The sequence below is a fragment of the Serinus canaria genome, chromosome 3 (genome assembly GCF_022539315.1).
Source record: "Serinus canaria isolate serCan28SL12 chromosome 3, serCan2020, whole genome shotgun sequence".
In the NCBI taxonomy this organism is placed as follows: domain Eukaryota; kingdom Metazoa; phylum Chordata; class Aves; order Passeriformes; family Fringillidae; genus Serinus; species Serinus canaria.
In genome coordinates this window covers 76916623-76932735 of record NC_066316.1, presented here as the reverse complement: position 1 = coordinate 76932735, position 16113 = coordinate 76916623, and the positions used below count along the sequence as shown (strand labels likewise).

The following is a 16113-nucleotide window of genomic DNA, read 5'->3' as shown; positions in this document are numbered from 1 at the left end:
GGTTCAAATTCCAGGGGAACTGAGCAGCCCTGTGAGATAACTGATGGTCAGAGTCCACCAGGCTTATTCCCATCAGGCCATCCCACCCCAATAAAAGCTGACCTGCAGCAGAAGAACCTGCATGGCCACTCTCCAGAAGGTCAAGCATGTCACCCCCAGATATCTTATCAGGTGCTTTTTGAATAGAAGCCCAGAAAACACTGTGTGTTCTGATATGGAGGGGGAAAGGGCCCTGTCTGTGAAGTCATCAGGACAGGAAGGGCAAAGCAACAATTTCAGGAATGGAGAAAGATTCCCATGCAGCTTGCAGGGAGGTGAAGAACAGAAAGCTGTCCTATTTCAGCCAGCTGTGAGTCTCTCCTGCTGTTTTAATCACAGCCAAACTGCTAAAAGCAGGTAGAACAACTTATACATGTACTTTCTTCTGCTTTTACTTATTTTCTACTGTCTGGTTTAAGATACCCTTTACTGAGGTTTCCACAGCAGCAGATCTTGCAGGATAGACACACCCTAAGTCACTGTATTAATACAGTATTGTTTAATGTGGCTGCAAAGTCTGCTCTTGTATTGGTAAAAACCTTCAAAAGATCAATTTTTAAACAAAATCTCAAAATCTGTGCCAAAGCACTGGCATGATCTGTTTACCCTTGGCTTGTTCAGGACAGTGCAGTGCAACCTCACGGAGCATTAATATTGTCACCACATTTTTAATGCCTAGCAGTCCTAATCAAAATACCCTGGGGGAGAGAGAAGGAAAAAAAAAAAGCCTTATCAGCAGTCCCAGGGAGAAAACTTGCTCAGCACAGTTCAGAAAATCTTCCCCAGAGGAAACCAGCAGCAAAACCAGGAGTGGAGCAAACCTTTCCTAGCACTGTATCAGAGCCAGATGTCTGCTTGCCAGCAGCACACCCAGACAGCCTCCTATAGCTGCCTGTTTGCTGCTTGTGTGTCCCTCCTCTCATCCATGCTCTCCTGCACATATGCACATACCTTTTTCTAGGAAACCACCACCAGTCCCCTGGAAGCTTCTAATTTCACTTTTCCAGGCTCATTTTTGCTGCAGCATATTTCCACACAATTAGGTAATTATGACAGCTAATTAATTACCAAATCTCAAAAGGCTAACCTCTGCCCTCTGCACTGCCTCATGCTGAGCAAGCAGCACACATGGGTGGAAATGGATGGTCCCTGGTCCCTGCTGCCCTCTGCTCCTTGTAAAGGCAGGACTTCACTGAGTAACCCAGCCATGGCCTGGGCTGCTGTAGGGCTTCCCAAATGAGATCTCCTGCATATTATCCCACACAGCCTCCCAAAGAGACTCCTCTCCCTTCTGCATCGTCCCCATGAGGACAAAGAAGAACTGTCCTCTCAGATTCACAGGTCCAGTGTGACCAGGGATTAGGACACCAGAGGCTCCCCTGGCTCTTCAGCCCTTTCTGAAAGCTATGCAGACAACTAAAGGAAGCACACACATCTGTTTGAAAAATAAAGCCTGGGATGTAGCTGGAGTAAAGACTGAGGGATAGAATAAAGTTCACTCTTTTCATCCCAACTCCATAACTAAGCCCACATGGTTCTGAACTGGGTGCTCTCAGCACATGAACCCCCCTCTCAGCCTATGAGCACTTGCTCCCCACACTGAAGCAAAAGCTCTCAGTGGAGTTTTTCAGCATTACTAGAGGAACCTGATACCCGATTTCACCCAGATGTTCTCTAGGTCATGCAGATTCCTAAGGAAACTCTGTGAGTAAACATCCAGTCTTTTCCACTTTCTGGGCTCTACAACACATCTCCTTGATGTAAGTCTGCCCTCAAAGTAGTGACTTCACACTGACAGTTTATTTGGTCATGGTTAGCCAGTTATCACTGCAGTGTCTTCAGCTGGCCCATCTCTTGTTTTAGAGAGGGCCCCTCTTTCTCCCCTCTTTTGGGAGAACTGCAGGGAAGTTGACAGCTTGCTCTTCAGCCCCAGATCATTCTCCTGTCATTCCCTTAACAATCCTGGAAATTAAAGGATAACTTCTCTCTGAAACCATTTGTGCCATGGCCGCTAGAGCTCTGAACAAAATGTCACAGGAGGGAACATGATCTCAAATTGTCACATAATAGAGACAAAACCCAGTACCTGAACATGCAACACACACACACATGTGAAGATGACATGAATGCCATTCCCACAGCACAGGGTGCCCAGCTATACAATTGCTTGAGTAATTTCACACCTCTGCTGGCAACATGCAGCCTGGCTCTTCAAGCAAGCTGCCCAACCCTTGGTGTCAGGAAAGGCACAGCTTGAGTTTGCCCAAACACACCCGCAGCAATAACAAGTGGAGCTGGAACCACCTCAGCAAATTAAGAATAAGGAGCAGGGCTTTGTGCCATAGAAGTGGGTGAGGGAGGGAGGAAGACAGGACACTGCTGGCAGACTCTTAGGCACATCAATGTACTCTCATCATTCAGCAATTTGCTGTTTTCCTATACCAGAATTTTTAGAAGTGCCAAACACCTCGGAGATCAAGCAGACCTATTAATGGGAAGTCAGCCATGTGCACTCAGCTGATGAGGGAATAACCAGAAATTACTCTTTGCCCCTATAAACAAAGAAAGTGCTGGGGAAATGCAAAGTCGTTTGAGAGAATCAAGGAGAGATTAATTGGGTCATAACAACCGTGACAGATGTACTTATCTTAAATCCCTACCTCATGCCCTCTGTCTTGCACAGGACATGATTCACTGTCTGCTTCTGAGAATGACCCAGACTCATCGCTGGAGTTTGTTCCATAGGATGGCTCACATTTAATCTGGGCTCGGACCGGGTTGTACAATCCATCCCCCACCACGCCGGGCTCCTGGTGCTCGGGCGCCAGGAATCGGGGACCTTGGGAGCAAGGGGAAGAGGAGAGCTCGCAGAGACGCAGGCTGCAGGGAGAGCCGCCGCTGCCGTCCTCTGCGTACGAGTAGGAGGAGCACGAGCTGGAGGTCCTGGTTCTGGTTTCCAGAGGAGGAGAGCGAGGGCAAACTTTAATTGGCACCGGACAGCTGGTGTTCGGCCGCATCCGTCCCGGCAAGTGATCAGCTGTCAGTCCGCTGTGCGAATAGGTCTGGGAGCTGGGCAGAGACTGGCTACCGCCAGCCCACAGACCCTTTGGCACAGTCTCAGTGAGGTCTTTGTCCAAGCTGCTCACACCAGAATATGAATGCACCGAAGTGTTTACTTGGTCACAAGCATTTGAAGAGAATATAACACTCCTCCTGTCCAGTTCTCCTTCTTGCTTACAGAGAGTTTCAAAGCCGGGCCCCCTGAGTGGTGATCCCACTGTGAAGTTGGAAGCATCCTTCTGCATGGCATGGGACTGTCCGTAGTTCCCTGTGAAAGGGACATAATCAGTTTTGTGGTCACCCTGAGTTGTCCCTTTTTCAAAAGGGCATGCTGGACTCCTGCCAAAGTGCTGTTGGGAAGTGCTGGGGAAGCCAACCAAATCTATGCTTTTTGTTCTGTTGAAGAAAGACCGCAAGCAAGAAGGAGAAGACCCACTTTTTGGCCTGTCGACACAAGTGAGGCTTGGCTGTTTCCTGTCCATTTCAACATCCCCTTCTTTATCCCTGATGTCAGGTTCATCTCCAGACAGGCAAAGTGTGATGCTTTCTTCATCGTTCTCTTCATTCTGAGGCTCACTTTTTATCTGCCCCATAGCGAGTCCTGATTTGAGGCCATTTCCAGAGCTCTCTTCATTGAATGTGCTTGCAAAACCTGAGGTACTGATGTGTGATGTGTTGTAGACATTCTTGGTACAAGCAAGCTGGTATTTCTTGTATCTGGGGTACCGTGTTACTGCATCTTTATCCAAATTGTCCTTGCTATCTCTCAGCATGTCAGAGTCGGGCAGCATCCCTTCGCCTTTGTCTGCTCCAGCAACAGTGGTTTCAAAATTGAAGGGCTCTTGGTGCATCCTCTCCCTTGGGCAAGATATTTTTGACGTCTCCGATTCCATCGTCTCCTCCTCATCTCCATCGGAGTTCTCCTCATCGTGCATGCGCTGACAGGTGGTATCTTTTTTGCACAGGAACAGGCCATCTTCGTTGTTCAGCAGCTGTGTCTGAAGGAAGCTGAAGCAGGAGTCCTCCAGGTTGTGCATGCGCAGGAACTCAGCGCAGTGGATGACCTCCTGGATGTTTTCTCTGCTGAGTAACAGCTTAGCAGTGTAGGCAAACTGCAACAATGGACCAAATCCCCTGACAGTGACCTGCAAAAATAGAGAGGAAAATGGCCGGCGTTACCATCAGCTCTTGCTATCATCCCAAGTCCTTCATCATGTGGTTAGATAAACTAACAGATCTGGCATTCAGAAATAAATACTGCTCAGCACCAGCTTCTCTTCTGTCACACCTGCAATAATGCTACACCCAGAAACTAGCACTGCTCCCTTTGTGGTGCTCCTGTACACCACTGGACTAGTTGAACTGAGACTGCTTTTCCCAAGTATCTTGCAGATCTATGAACTGAGTCTCTGCCCTAATAAAAGACTGACAAAACTAGCCTGGACACTGCTAAGTCTTACATGGATTTCATTTTAACTGTGCTACAGTACCCAGCCATGAAAGCACCAATTTAATTTCGATTCTTCTTCTGTGATGGAAGGTCCAATGAACAGCAGTTTCAAGCTTAAGATACCATTTATCCAAAAAGTGTTTTGGTAAGGAAACAGCAAAATTCAAAGGAAGCATCTTTCTGCCTTTTTCAAATGCAAACAATTTCCTTTTTTCTTCTAAATTTTTTTGCAAGCCATTGCTGAATACATGATAGGTAAGTACAGACTGCATAACTTTCCTCTATCCCATGGAGATTATTCCCCTCATACTGTTCCCAATTTTAGTGAGCCTGAGGTACAGCTAACAGAAAAGAAATTAATATTTATAGTTTAAATGGTAGAAATTATTCTGAGTCCCACCTCAGTACTTAATTTCCCACCATTTTCTTTGTAGAAAGAGTAAAAACTGTTTCCAGGAGAGTGATCTCCAGACAACTGTTCCAGGTGTGATTTATGCACTGCTACTCATCTTTTCTTTCCATACTATCTGTGTTTAACATTAATATACTCTATATTAAAAAACACAGGCTTCCCCTCCCCTTCATTTTTTACAGTTGTATCTTTACAAATAAGTTGCTAAGCCACATAATATACTATAGATATTGTCTATTTTTGACAAAAATACTTTGACTGCCGCTAACTTCTTTTACATTTTTTTCTCCCAATGGGTATGAAATGAAAGGATTGGAAAAATTATTCTTCATGAAGCAGCAAGAGGCTGCTTCAGAACCACAACTCATCGTCAAGGATTAAGGTTTCTGCACAAGAAAATTCAGTGCTTTGGCTACAAGGTTGAGCTTTGGAAGACCACAACTCAATTTCCCATTGCACCAACCACCTACTATATTACCCTGGTAAGTCCCTTCAATCTCAATTCCCTGAGACTGAAGTTCTTGCCTTTCTTGCAAGTAGTGCTCATTTATCTGAGCTCCCTGTGCTTTGCATACCAGGCAAAGGCCTCTAGATGGGATTCAGCACAGCCAACACCTGCATGCCTGTGTGAGCTTGGGATGCACAGCAGATGTCTCCGGTAGGCATCCCAGCTCAGTCCCTTCATTTAAAACAAACAAGAAGAGGAAGCACTGCTGTCTCTCTTTTTTTTTTTTTTTTTTTTTTTTTAGCAAAATGGCCTAAAGACAGAAGGGGAACCTAGAAAGCAGGAGACCAGGTTCCTTCCCCAGGCTGTGAGGATTGAAACTCCCATTTCCCAGCTCCTAAAAGCGTATATTTGGGATGGTATGGGATACCCTGAAGGTGAGTTGCTTTTTTACTATTCTTCCAACTGAATTAATGCCACCGAGCAAAGAAGCTGCATAAAAGGCTGGAGAGCCATCAGGCCATGAATTTGCAAAGGTCTAATTCATGATTAGAGTGTATCTGAGTGAATAATTTGGTTCCTCTCAATGAAAAGCTTATAAAGCCCTATACTGCCTCAGGACCAGTGGTAGAGTTCACAGACTTTTATAGAAAATCCTGACTTCCACAAACAAGCCTTTGTTATTCATAGATCTGTACTTATGATGGCAGATTATGAAGACACCACAAGTGGTGCATATTTTGATGGGGAGAAAAATATTTTAAAACACCTCTAAAATTGCTTCCAATAGCTATTCCATGCATAGTATTACTGCTCTATCTGCTATTTTAAGAAGCAGTGCATTTTCATGCACATACTTACACACTTGCACATTCCTGTTTAACAATATGCCTCTGGTACAGAATTGCTAAGATTTACAGCTGGCTATTAAACCAATCTCTGCTCTATCAGTGTTACACTTTCTGCCTATTTGTTAGATTATCAGCGCACTAAAGGCCTATCTGCATTTTATCTATGCAGCATGATTAACAAAATTGCTCGGGAACTTAATGAGCTACTCGCAGGCTGATGGTAAGATCTTCAGTGTGAGGGCTTACATATTGCTGCATATCTTGTAAGCTCGGCAGCAGTGTGGGTCTGCAGGGACTGTGGAGCACAAACACAGCTCTCCTGGCAGTGGTGCCACTCGGCCACTAGGTGGAATGGCTGGAAAGCAAATTAGAATAATTCTCTGTGCTGGGCCAAGGTTTCACCCGCCTGCCTGCCGCCCCAGCACAGGCACTCTGCACAGCCTCGGGCTGACTCACACAACCCCACAGCAAGGCTGTCTCCCACGCTGACACAGGCTTTTGCTCCAGGTAAATCACCAGGATAACAAACAGCAGCAAGGCAGCTGCTAGAGCTGCTCTGCGCTGGATGTGTCGGAAGCAGAGCAAGAGACTGTGCCATGGGCTCCCCACGGTGCCCAGCAGATGCCTCACGTGAAGGATGATGAAAACTCCGAGCAAATGTGTGCCTTGACTTCCTTTGGAGATATTACCCAGTGACACAACCTTCACTCCCACAATCTTCAGATCCAAAGGGGGAAAGTTTCTTTTCAAGCACCCGGCACTTGTCATTGCCCTCAGGCAGAAATCTCTCTAGTGCCAATTCTTGAAACTGCACAAACAATAACTTTGGAAACAAACGGGTGCAAAGCTTGCTGCCAAGTGTGAAAGCCAGCGCAAGCTCTGCCGCCTGAAGCTGTCTAAATATTGATTCGGCTCCCGTGGCAGGTTCCCTGCCTCGGCCCCACCAGTTTTGGGACTGCTTGCATCTGATGCATTCTGGCAGGAAGGCTGGAATCGAGCCACTGGAGCGTGACTATGAACACCGCACATTGGGAAAGGAAAGGCTTTGAAGCTGCATGTACTACCACCACACAGGCATTTCTCTAGGAAGAGATAAGGACAGTCTTTTAAAATTATTTGATCTGACTGATGCATCCCAGTGAAAAAAGTTACTGAAAACAAGCTGATCTACGTTTGCAGAAGGAAAGAGACAATTTCTCTGCTATAACAGTCTTCATTTACACGTGAGAGAGGCTTTGTTAGATGGGTAAAAGCCATGCCAGCAACAATCCCAGGGTTTTTTTTTCCTCTATTGAAAATATGATGTGCAAGAGTCGTTTGCTTTTAAACCTTATTTTCTGTATAAATTAATGCTTAAGGAGGCAGGTCAGTTTGTGGAAACCTCCACCAGGCACCCTGTCCAAGCTCATACGCCAAGTCACTACTTTCCTGCCTTTCAGTCCTTTGCCTTATTCCAATTTCTTCTCATTTCTATTGTTTAAATGGAATTGACTCGCTACTACAAAACCAGCCAGAGAAAAGGTAAAGCATACATATAAAAGGCTTGATTTCTTTCCCTTATGTTTACTTGTTTGTTTCCCTTAGGTGTACTTGGAGCATGCCAAACAGCCCACCAAGACTAAGGATAAAGCACTTTATTGGTCTTGCTTCTGTCCCCAGCTAGTCTTGTATGCATTAGAACTGCTGAGTGCACAGAGGACACGGGTACTGCAGCCCTACCTGGGCACCTGGCACATCTCCTTGCTCTACAGCAATCCAAGAGACCAAGTCCATGTGCAGCTCCTGCCCCTGTTGTGCTGCCACAGAAACACTGAGCTCAGTGTGCAATAGGGAGGTCTGTGTCAATTCAGCATTGTGGTGATAACAAGCCTGACCACTGTTAAGGTGAGAGAAAACAACTTCTCCTGCTCTTTATCTGCTTCTCATCTTTCAGACTGAGCTGGGGGATGTGTTTTGTATGGCCATGCCCTTGTGAGCGTGTGCTATTGAGGAACAGGCTGGAAACAATGCAATGATATGATCACATCAAGAGATGTTAATCAGCATTTGCCATATTGAATTTACCAGCAAAACACAGACAGCAGCCCTGCAGAAAATAAGCACGCAAAGTCTATTTTAGTTCAGTTTGACATTGCTTTTCTCCTTACAGAGTCCTGGGGAGTGCGATGCTCTGGTTAGTCCTAATTGATTTAAGTGACCAGACTTCCACTACTTCCTTTGGGAGATCATTGCCAGACTCTACTTAAAACCTCCTTGTGAGGAAATATTTCCCTTATTTTCCTCCATCATCTCTCATTACATTTCCTTGATGCATTCGGGGTAATGCTTTTTCCTTTTGGAGAAATAGTTGTGTTGCTTTTAGACTCTCTGCCTTCCCTTTTTCACTGGCCATTAACGAATAACTGGCTAATTCAAGGAAAAGAGTATTGATCACTGTCGGATGGGAGAATAAGAAGATGAGAAGACAGTCAGCAATAAATGCTAGTAAAGGAGGCAGCATTACAGATGCAAATAGAGCATTTTTAGCAAAACATTCTTCTAGTTCTGGGCCCGAACTATTCTAAAATTAGGAGGAGGGTTAGCTCACTTTCACATTGGGAACACCATCTTTTTGTAAGGGACTTCTAGGTCAGAAATTCTATTTTAAACGTATCTGAACACACACAGGCACCGTGGGAGACACAGCACTGTGGGTGTGAACTGGCTCTGGCTCCCTGCTATATCCATGTCCTCTATGAGGGCTGATCAGGCATGCCATGGAGGCCTCTGTGCTTTGCTGAACACACGGGACATGGCCTGGGAGCACACATAGAGGGCTGACATTGGGCTGGGCTCGCTGTGCGCCGCTGAGTTCATCAGTGCACGCTCATTAGTGAGCTGCCCAGACTTCCAGATGTCTCAAAATCCCAGACAAATAGACAAAATCCTCCAATTCTGCACAGACAGTATTTCTTATGGGGGGTGGGAAGGGAGGTTATTTCCAAAGGAAACATGGATGTCTGGTAACCCCGCTCGGAATGGCATCTGTATGAAAAGCTGCATCTGGAGCAGGGAAGGTCAACCCCTGCAAAATGCCAGCAAAGTCTGACTTCAATTTAAAGAGGGGAAAAGTGATTAAGGGCAAGAAAAGATCACTGTAAACATGTAGGAATGTAAAACTTGGCAAGACGGTATCTAAAATGGAGCAAGGGAATGTTTACAGTAATCTGATGCAAACTAACATCAAGAACAGAGCAGAACTGTCTGGTTTGCTATGGGGCGCTATTGGCATTTGCAGCAAAAAGAAATTAAAGTGTAGGGATTTTTTCCCTGACTCTTAACCTAACAGTCAATTCAGAGCAGTCTTGGAAGGCTTTCCAGGGAAGATGATGGATACTTTATGTCTGGGTACTGCAAAGGAAAACTAACAGAGCTCAGCCTTGTTCTGGAGAGCTGGGCTTTAATTTACTAGACTTTTCCAGGGCTAATTTCTGTGTTAATGAGGGCACAGTGCCAATGATCTGCTAGGAAAGAGCAATAAAGTTCAACAGCAAATGCACATGCAATTGTTCCTTTCCAAATAAAGCATACCTGGGGCACATGCAAAGAATAAGCTCATTGGCGGTGGCGTGAGAGGGCAGAGCCCTCTCCTCCCCTCCAGGGACACAATGAAATCTGCAGAACAGTAGCTGCTAAATCCTTCTGAACTGGGGGTAATTTGGGTGGTGAGACCTTTAGACCCACTGAGAATGCACAAGTCCCGACAGAGCAGCGCAGGCACATGTTATTATCTCTACACATTTGAGTAGACTTGTTAAAACTCAATAGGAGCACTCATAGGTTTGCTGTGGAGCATGCAAGCTGCTTGTAGGTTAATGGTTTATATTTTTAGTATTTTGATTTTCAGGTTAAATTCATCAGCAGGCACCTAAGAACATTTAGAAACCCCTCATCTCTAATTTCCAATCATCAATTCAATTAAGCCATTTTGTGGGGAAGGAAGAAAGGAAGATTGAATCAAACCTCACATGCTGAATATCAAGCTCAAACTAGGTATTACTTAAAACAACTGGATAGAAAAATAGCAGAAATGTAACTGTTTCTTGCAGAACTCCCAATGAACCAGTTATTCACATATTGTTTCTTATCAGGTCTACCGTGGTACCTGTTTTACTGGCCTTTCAGCATTGCTGCTGCAGTCCAAAGGCACATGTAGAGCTTTTTAATCCATCTCAGCCCTGACATTGTCTAATATGCCCAAGCATGTAGCCAACAAACCACCAACTTCTCACTCAGTCAGCGGGTTCCCAGCACTACAAGTTATATAATCAAACACATGCTAGAAAAATAGGAGATAAGATTAGTGACAGTTAACTGCTGCTATTTTTTTCCACAGCCTGAAGAAGGTCTCTGGGATTAAATATTAACTCTAATCTTATTTGCTAAAATTAGCACACAGTGTATTCTTTTTCTTCTACAGCCAATTGCAAGTATAGCACAGAAGTTATTTTCAGAGGGTAATCTGATAACCAAAATCAGTCACCAAAGCTGTTATTCCATTAAGAATTAAGAGACTTCCTGGTTATTTACTTGGTTATTTTTACCTGGGATGGTGAAGCCTGGATTTTTCCCTAGCTTGAGCCTATTTGGTTTTGGAAAACTCTCTGAAAGATTTAAGTATATTACTAGGCCCAAACAGGTCAATCACATGTGCAAAACCAATGGTGTTAAGACATCATGGTTTGTTCCTGTATATGCACACAGGCAGGAATTGTTTTGAAACCATGATCCTTTTACATAAGGTGGGAACATGCAGGAGGCAGGAAAAAATCAGAAAGAGATGATAAACAGCAGAGTACTTTTGTAAGGCAATGCCACACCAGTATTTTGCTGCATTCCCCCTCTTTAATTTAACAGCATTTAAATGTTCTCTCACCATGAGGTTGCAGATGTATTTCCCTTATTTATTTGCTCATATGGCTGTGGAGCTCCTAAAATGAGTGATCACTCTTTAAAAATTTGACTTGGGTGAGAAGCATCAGCTGGTTTTTGTCTTTTGTAAGCTTTTAAACAACAAAGGAATGTACAAGATGCTGATGGAGAAGATCACCAAAAGAGGCCTTTGTTTTCACTCTAAAACCATTTTTTAAATTAAGTAAATACCCCGCCAGCCCCAGTTAAACATTCTGCCTCTTGTGGTAGGACATACGAATTTTGTGCAGAAGAGCGACAGTGACAGCATGGCTTCTCCCACATCACATCACATTGCAGGGGTGGGAGGCCACCACACCATCACCACGCATTCTCTGAGCATGAACACACACCAGGGCAGCAGAGAAACTGGACACGTGGCTCCTTTCTTCAGGAGGCCCATTACCCACTTATTAATTTCAAAAGTCCCCTGGAGAAACCGCATCTGCAAAACCCCACCCTGAGCTGTCTAAGGGCTATCCTGGTGTCTTTCCAGTGCATCCTCCTCAACAGCCTCTTGAGGCTGTCAGATTGAGAGCTTTAAGAAGATGCTTAACTGCCCTTAGTGGTACTTTTACAGAAGATGCCACACTGGAAGTGCTTGTCCAACTTCCAATTTTGTGCTTTCAAAAGAAAAAGCCCTACAAAGTGCCCCCCTCAGCCTTGCCCCCCCTGAAATCCCAGCTGTTGGCCAGACAACATATTTAGACTAGAAGCCCTGACTGTCTGTATGATAGTAGAGGGAAACCAAGTGACTCTCTGGCATAATGAAGGCATCCTGGGGCAGCACGAGCACTTCAAAGAGCCTCCTCCCTCGGCACCCAAAAGGGAAGGAGAGACCAATATCCCTCAGTGCCCGCAGAGCATTCCGATGTGGCGAGTGTGACTGCAGGAGGGGAGAAGGAGAGGAAGGAGAACTCATTCACGCTAGGCTCGCCTGGAGGATGGGAAGCAATACTGGCAAACCGTGTCCACTGCTCCGTGAGAAGTGCGTCAGTGCTGACGGTGGGGCAAGCGGCTTGGAATTGATTGCCGGGCGCAAAGATGGCGCAAGCAGCCACGGGATGGATGACCACGTTAGTGGCTATGTCAGCACTCGGCCACGCACGGCTCACGGGTGCAGCGTCAGACACCCACACACTTCAGTTTGGCTGAATCAAATTCACTGTGGCTGTAGCCCCAGCTTTGAAGCGCTCTCCAAAACCCCAGACCTTAAGTCAGAGGCCAGTAATGTCAGAGGAACCAGTGGGGAAGAGAGAATCAGAAGATGTCTAGGAAATTAAAAAAATAACCTGGAGTGTAGTAAAAGTAAAAATAATCTCTGATCCAACTGCCATGCTTATTTTAATCCACAACTTCTAGTTTTATTTTCTCGCAGAGTTACTGAAGCCAAATTGAAATTCCTTCAACCTTTCAAAAGCGAGACTGGTTTCAAATCAATGAAAAGAACTTACTTTTGGAAATTGTGACAGCATCCCTGCACATTTTCTGCACCTCTGAAAATTCTGAGGAAAAGGCAATTTGTTGAATTTGCCACAAATTTCGGAATATACACCGTTTATTGAGAAGGAAGGTAGAAATCATAGGCATAAGTGCAGACACATCTCAGTGCAGGAAGCAGCAGGCATCTTACCAAAGATCAATAAACACACTTGGAAAACTGAAAGGCTATAGGACGGGAAGATGCAGTGCTCTTCCATAGCAGGGATGCACTGCCTGCATCACATCTACTCCAAACATCAGTCACTGACAGATGGACCCATTGGGCAGCCCTAGGTATTACCATTTTTCTCAGCAGTCTTCTGAGCAAAAGGGGACTTTTGCCTTCATGGCTGCTCCTCTGGGCCACAGGGAAACTCAATAATGGGAAGTTGGGCAGCTGAGGAAGGCAGCTCTGCACTGCACCTCTCTCTGCCACCTCACAGCAGCACAACACCTTTGGCAAAACAGCTCTTGGACTGGTGGGGGAAACTTCTTAAATCCCTGCAAGCAAACCTGCCACATGACACTTGCCAGAGCCCTTATTTTAAAATCTTACTCAGTAACCTGCTTTGAAGTCAAATACCATTTTATTATTTTTTCCTAACTAATTCTGGTGTCTTAGAGTATGCTGTTGATGTTGCCAACAACAGGCTGTCCACAGCATAACAAGAACACAGAAAACTCCAAGTTATGGCCAAGAGAGTACGTGCAGGCAAGCCTAGGTGAAAAGGCTTTGGGGGGAGAACTTTGGGGCTGCTAAGGTGAGACTCTGAGTGGAGGTGTTAAACGGAAAATTAGAGATTAAGACATTTCAAAGAACAGTCTCTCTAAAGGCACAACGTGGCCACAATGTTACTCAATCAACAAAGCATACATAAAATACAGTGGCACTAAGTAGCAGTTTTAACACCCAGGCATGGACTGGAAGAGAATGCAAAGGGAAACATGGACGTGACACCTGGCTGTTTCAAATACTGCTGTGTTTTCCAATGTAAGGAGCATCTTAAGAAACCTGGGACACAGCAACAAAGGGTGGCTGACACAAGAAGGTGGCTCAGCAGAAATGCTTCCTTTGCTCCCTGGGTCTCTGTGCAAGCCATACTGAAACCAGTGGGGAAGAAACAAGCAGAAATGAACAGATTTTAACCGAAAAGCATCATCAGAATTAAAGTGCAACTGTAATTTAAAATTAAAATTAGTTCCACATTTTTGCAAAAGGAAAATTAAACTGACCCCAAGATTAAAAAAGAAAGAAAAACAAGAGAAAGTGTTAGCAGTAAGGGGGGGTGAGGAAGGAGTGGGAAAGCTTTCACAGAATATAAATTGTGAGAGGAGTCTGTGAAAGATCTGTTTAAGTGCATAACATGAGCCAAAGTGGGTAGAAAAAGAGAAAAACAAAAGCAGTTTCAGAACTTTTAGAATAAGGAAAGAATCCTATAAGCCTCCAAATTACGTTAGGAAATATCAAAATAGGCAGAAAATAAAGATGCATGTAGAATTTTGCTAATTCAGAGGGGTGCTTAGAGGAGTGGTTCAGAGTTTCTGATGCTGTAATTGATATACAAGTAAGCACAACAACACTCAAAAATTACCAGGACTTGTAAATTCACCAATGCTCCTCTTTCCCAGGCATGGCAGAATGTATTTATGCACACGAACTATGTAACAGTGTATTAAATACACAGTGCATTAAATACACTGTAATTACTTCATAAAAACAAGGAGTACTTCTCAGCAAGCCACCTCACTACAAGCCCTACGATTATACTCCAGGCAGTGTAGGAGAGGAAGAAGCAGGCTCTGTCAGACATGATTTAAAAACCGCAAGGTTGCACTCTGAGGAAGAGCACTAAGTGGGAAGACAAAGGAGTTGGAGGAGAAGCAGGCTCAGGAGACAGGGCTGGGTAACACCCCAAGCAGCTCAGGATGCGCCGTCGTGATTTCCACGGGGCTGAGACACCCATGCTTCTGGCACTGCCTGTCACCCTGTGCTGGTACAGCACAGCAGATAAAATCACTGGCATCCTTACACTGGGGCAGCAGACAGTGCTGTCCAGCAGACACCATCACATTTTAAATCCAGAGACGCTCTTGCTGGGCTGTGGATGAAAATTAATGTAAAAGGCTTTACTATTGCACTTCATGAGGTAACCAAGCAATTACAGCTATTAATTGGTAGGCTGAAACCCTGTAAAACTGACCCAGCTTCCTATTTTTAAAAGAAAACCTGCCAAATGCTGCATTTGTTCCAGTTTTCCTTCTCCTTCCCCGCCTTGCTTTTTAATTTCTGGTATTTGGATGTGCAATTCTTCTGCCATCACTTTGTTTTTGTTCTTGCATGGCTACAACAGATCTGAGGATTACGGTGGCTTTTGTTCCACTGCTTGGAACATTTCATCAATGACCTGCAATGCTGCTCAGCTCAGCAATGCAGATTTGCAAGGAGAACCAGCCACTGCTGAGCTGGCAAAGTTGGTTCCCTCCCATCCTCCACGTGGAGCAGTTAGCTCTTCTCTCGGTGGCCCAGAAGGTTAACTAGGCTCTGTAAATCCCACCAGAAAAAATTGTAGGCATTTGCCTTCTTGCTGAGATTTCATGTCTGCTATGAGTAAAAGGTAAGTGGCTCTTCTAGTCCTTAAAGGAGTGCAGGCTTAGCAGGAGTGACCCATAGTAAAGAGGTCAAAGGCAGGGAAAGATGGGAAGGTTGGGCAACAGCATCCCAGGGCAGCCATGACCTTGTGCCCATCTCTGGGCTGTCCCCAAGGAAATGGCTTTCCCCTTTCTGCTTCATACATGATATTTTAAGATCTACCCAGAAATAAAGGAGTAGAAAATGCCAGGTACCCTAGAAGCCCCAGAAAGACTTCACTCAGAAAAATAATGGCATTTCCAGCTTGACTTCCTCAGAGGGTAGAGGGTGGGACTTTACAGCTATTTGTGTGTGTGTGACTACATATGCTCACGTGCACCCACGCATGCTAGTGTGAGAAAGAAACTAGATAACGTGAATGTGTGTGAAAGGGATTGAATTAGCCCCATCTGCTCCGAAAAGATCGTTTTTTCCTTGGATTTCTATTACCATCGTATCATTGCCACACTGGAGTGATTCTAAAAGGCTACAGCTCTGGCAGCCAGCATCATTACAGCTGCTCAGATTATTAACAGCATAAATAAACTCTCAGAGACACTACTAAGAAAATATTAACTACAATTATCACTGTCTGATAAAATAACGAACAGCTAAGCGTTACTCTGCTGCCTCAGTCACCAGCGAGTATTTATGTGTGCTGAGAGCAATGAAAACCAGTTTATGTGCATACTGAAGCACTTTGGAATTGGTTCTTGCTTCTTTATTTTGTTTTACTTATATTTTTCTAAAGATCAAGCACAGGCTGTATTCATGGACTTCAGTGTACCCTGCCTC

At 44.8% G+C, this 16113-nt stretch overlaps 1 protein-coding gene across 6 annotated transcripts in view; it reads right to left on the bottom strand.

The window, feature by feature from the left end:
* Positions 1-16113, bottom strand: part of BACH2 (BTB domain and CNC homolog 2) — a 180894-nt gene that overhangs the window by 11868 nt on the left and 152913 nt on the right. For all 6 annotated transcript variants that reach the window (XM_030235916.2, XM_050972024.1, XM_050972025.1 and 3 more), the window contains one exon: positions 2700-4244. In XM_030235916.2, the coding sequence (XP_030091776.2) occupies positions 2700-4244 (1545 nt within the window). The remainder of the gene's footprint in view (positions 1-2699; positions 4245-16113) is intronic.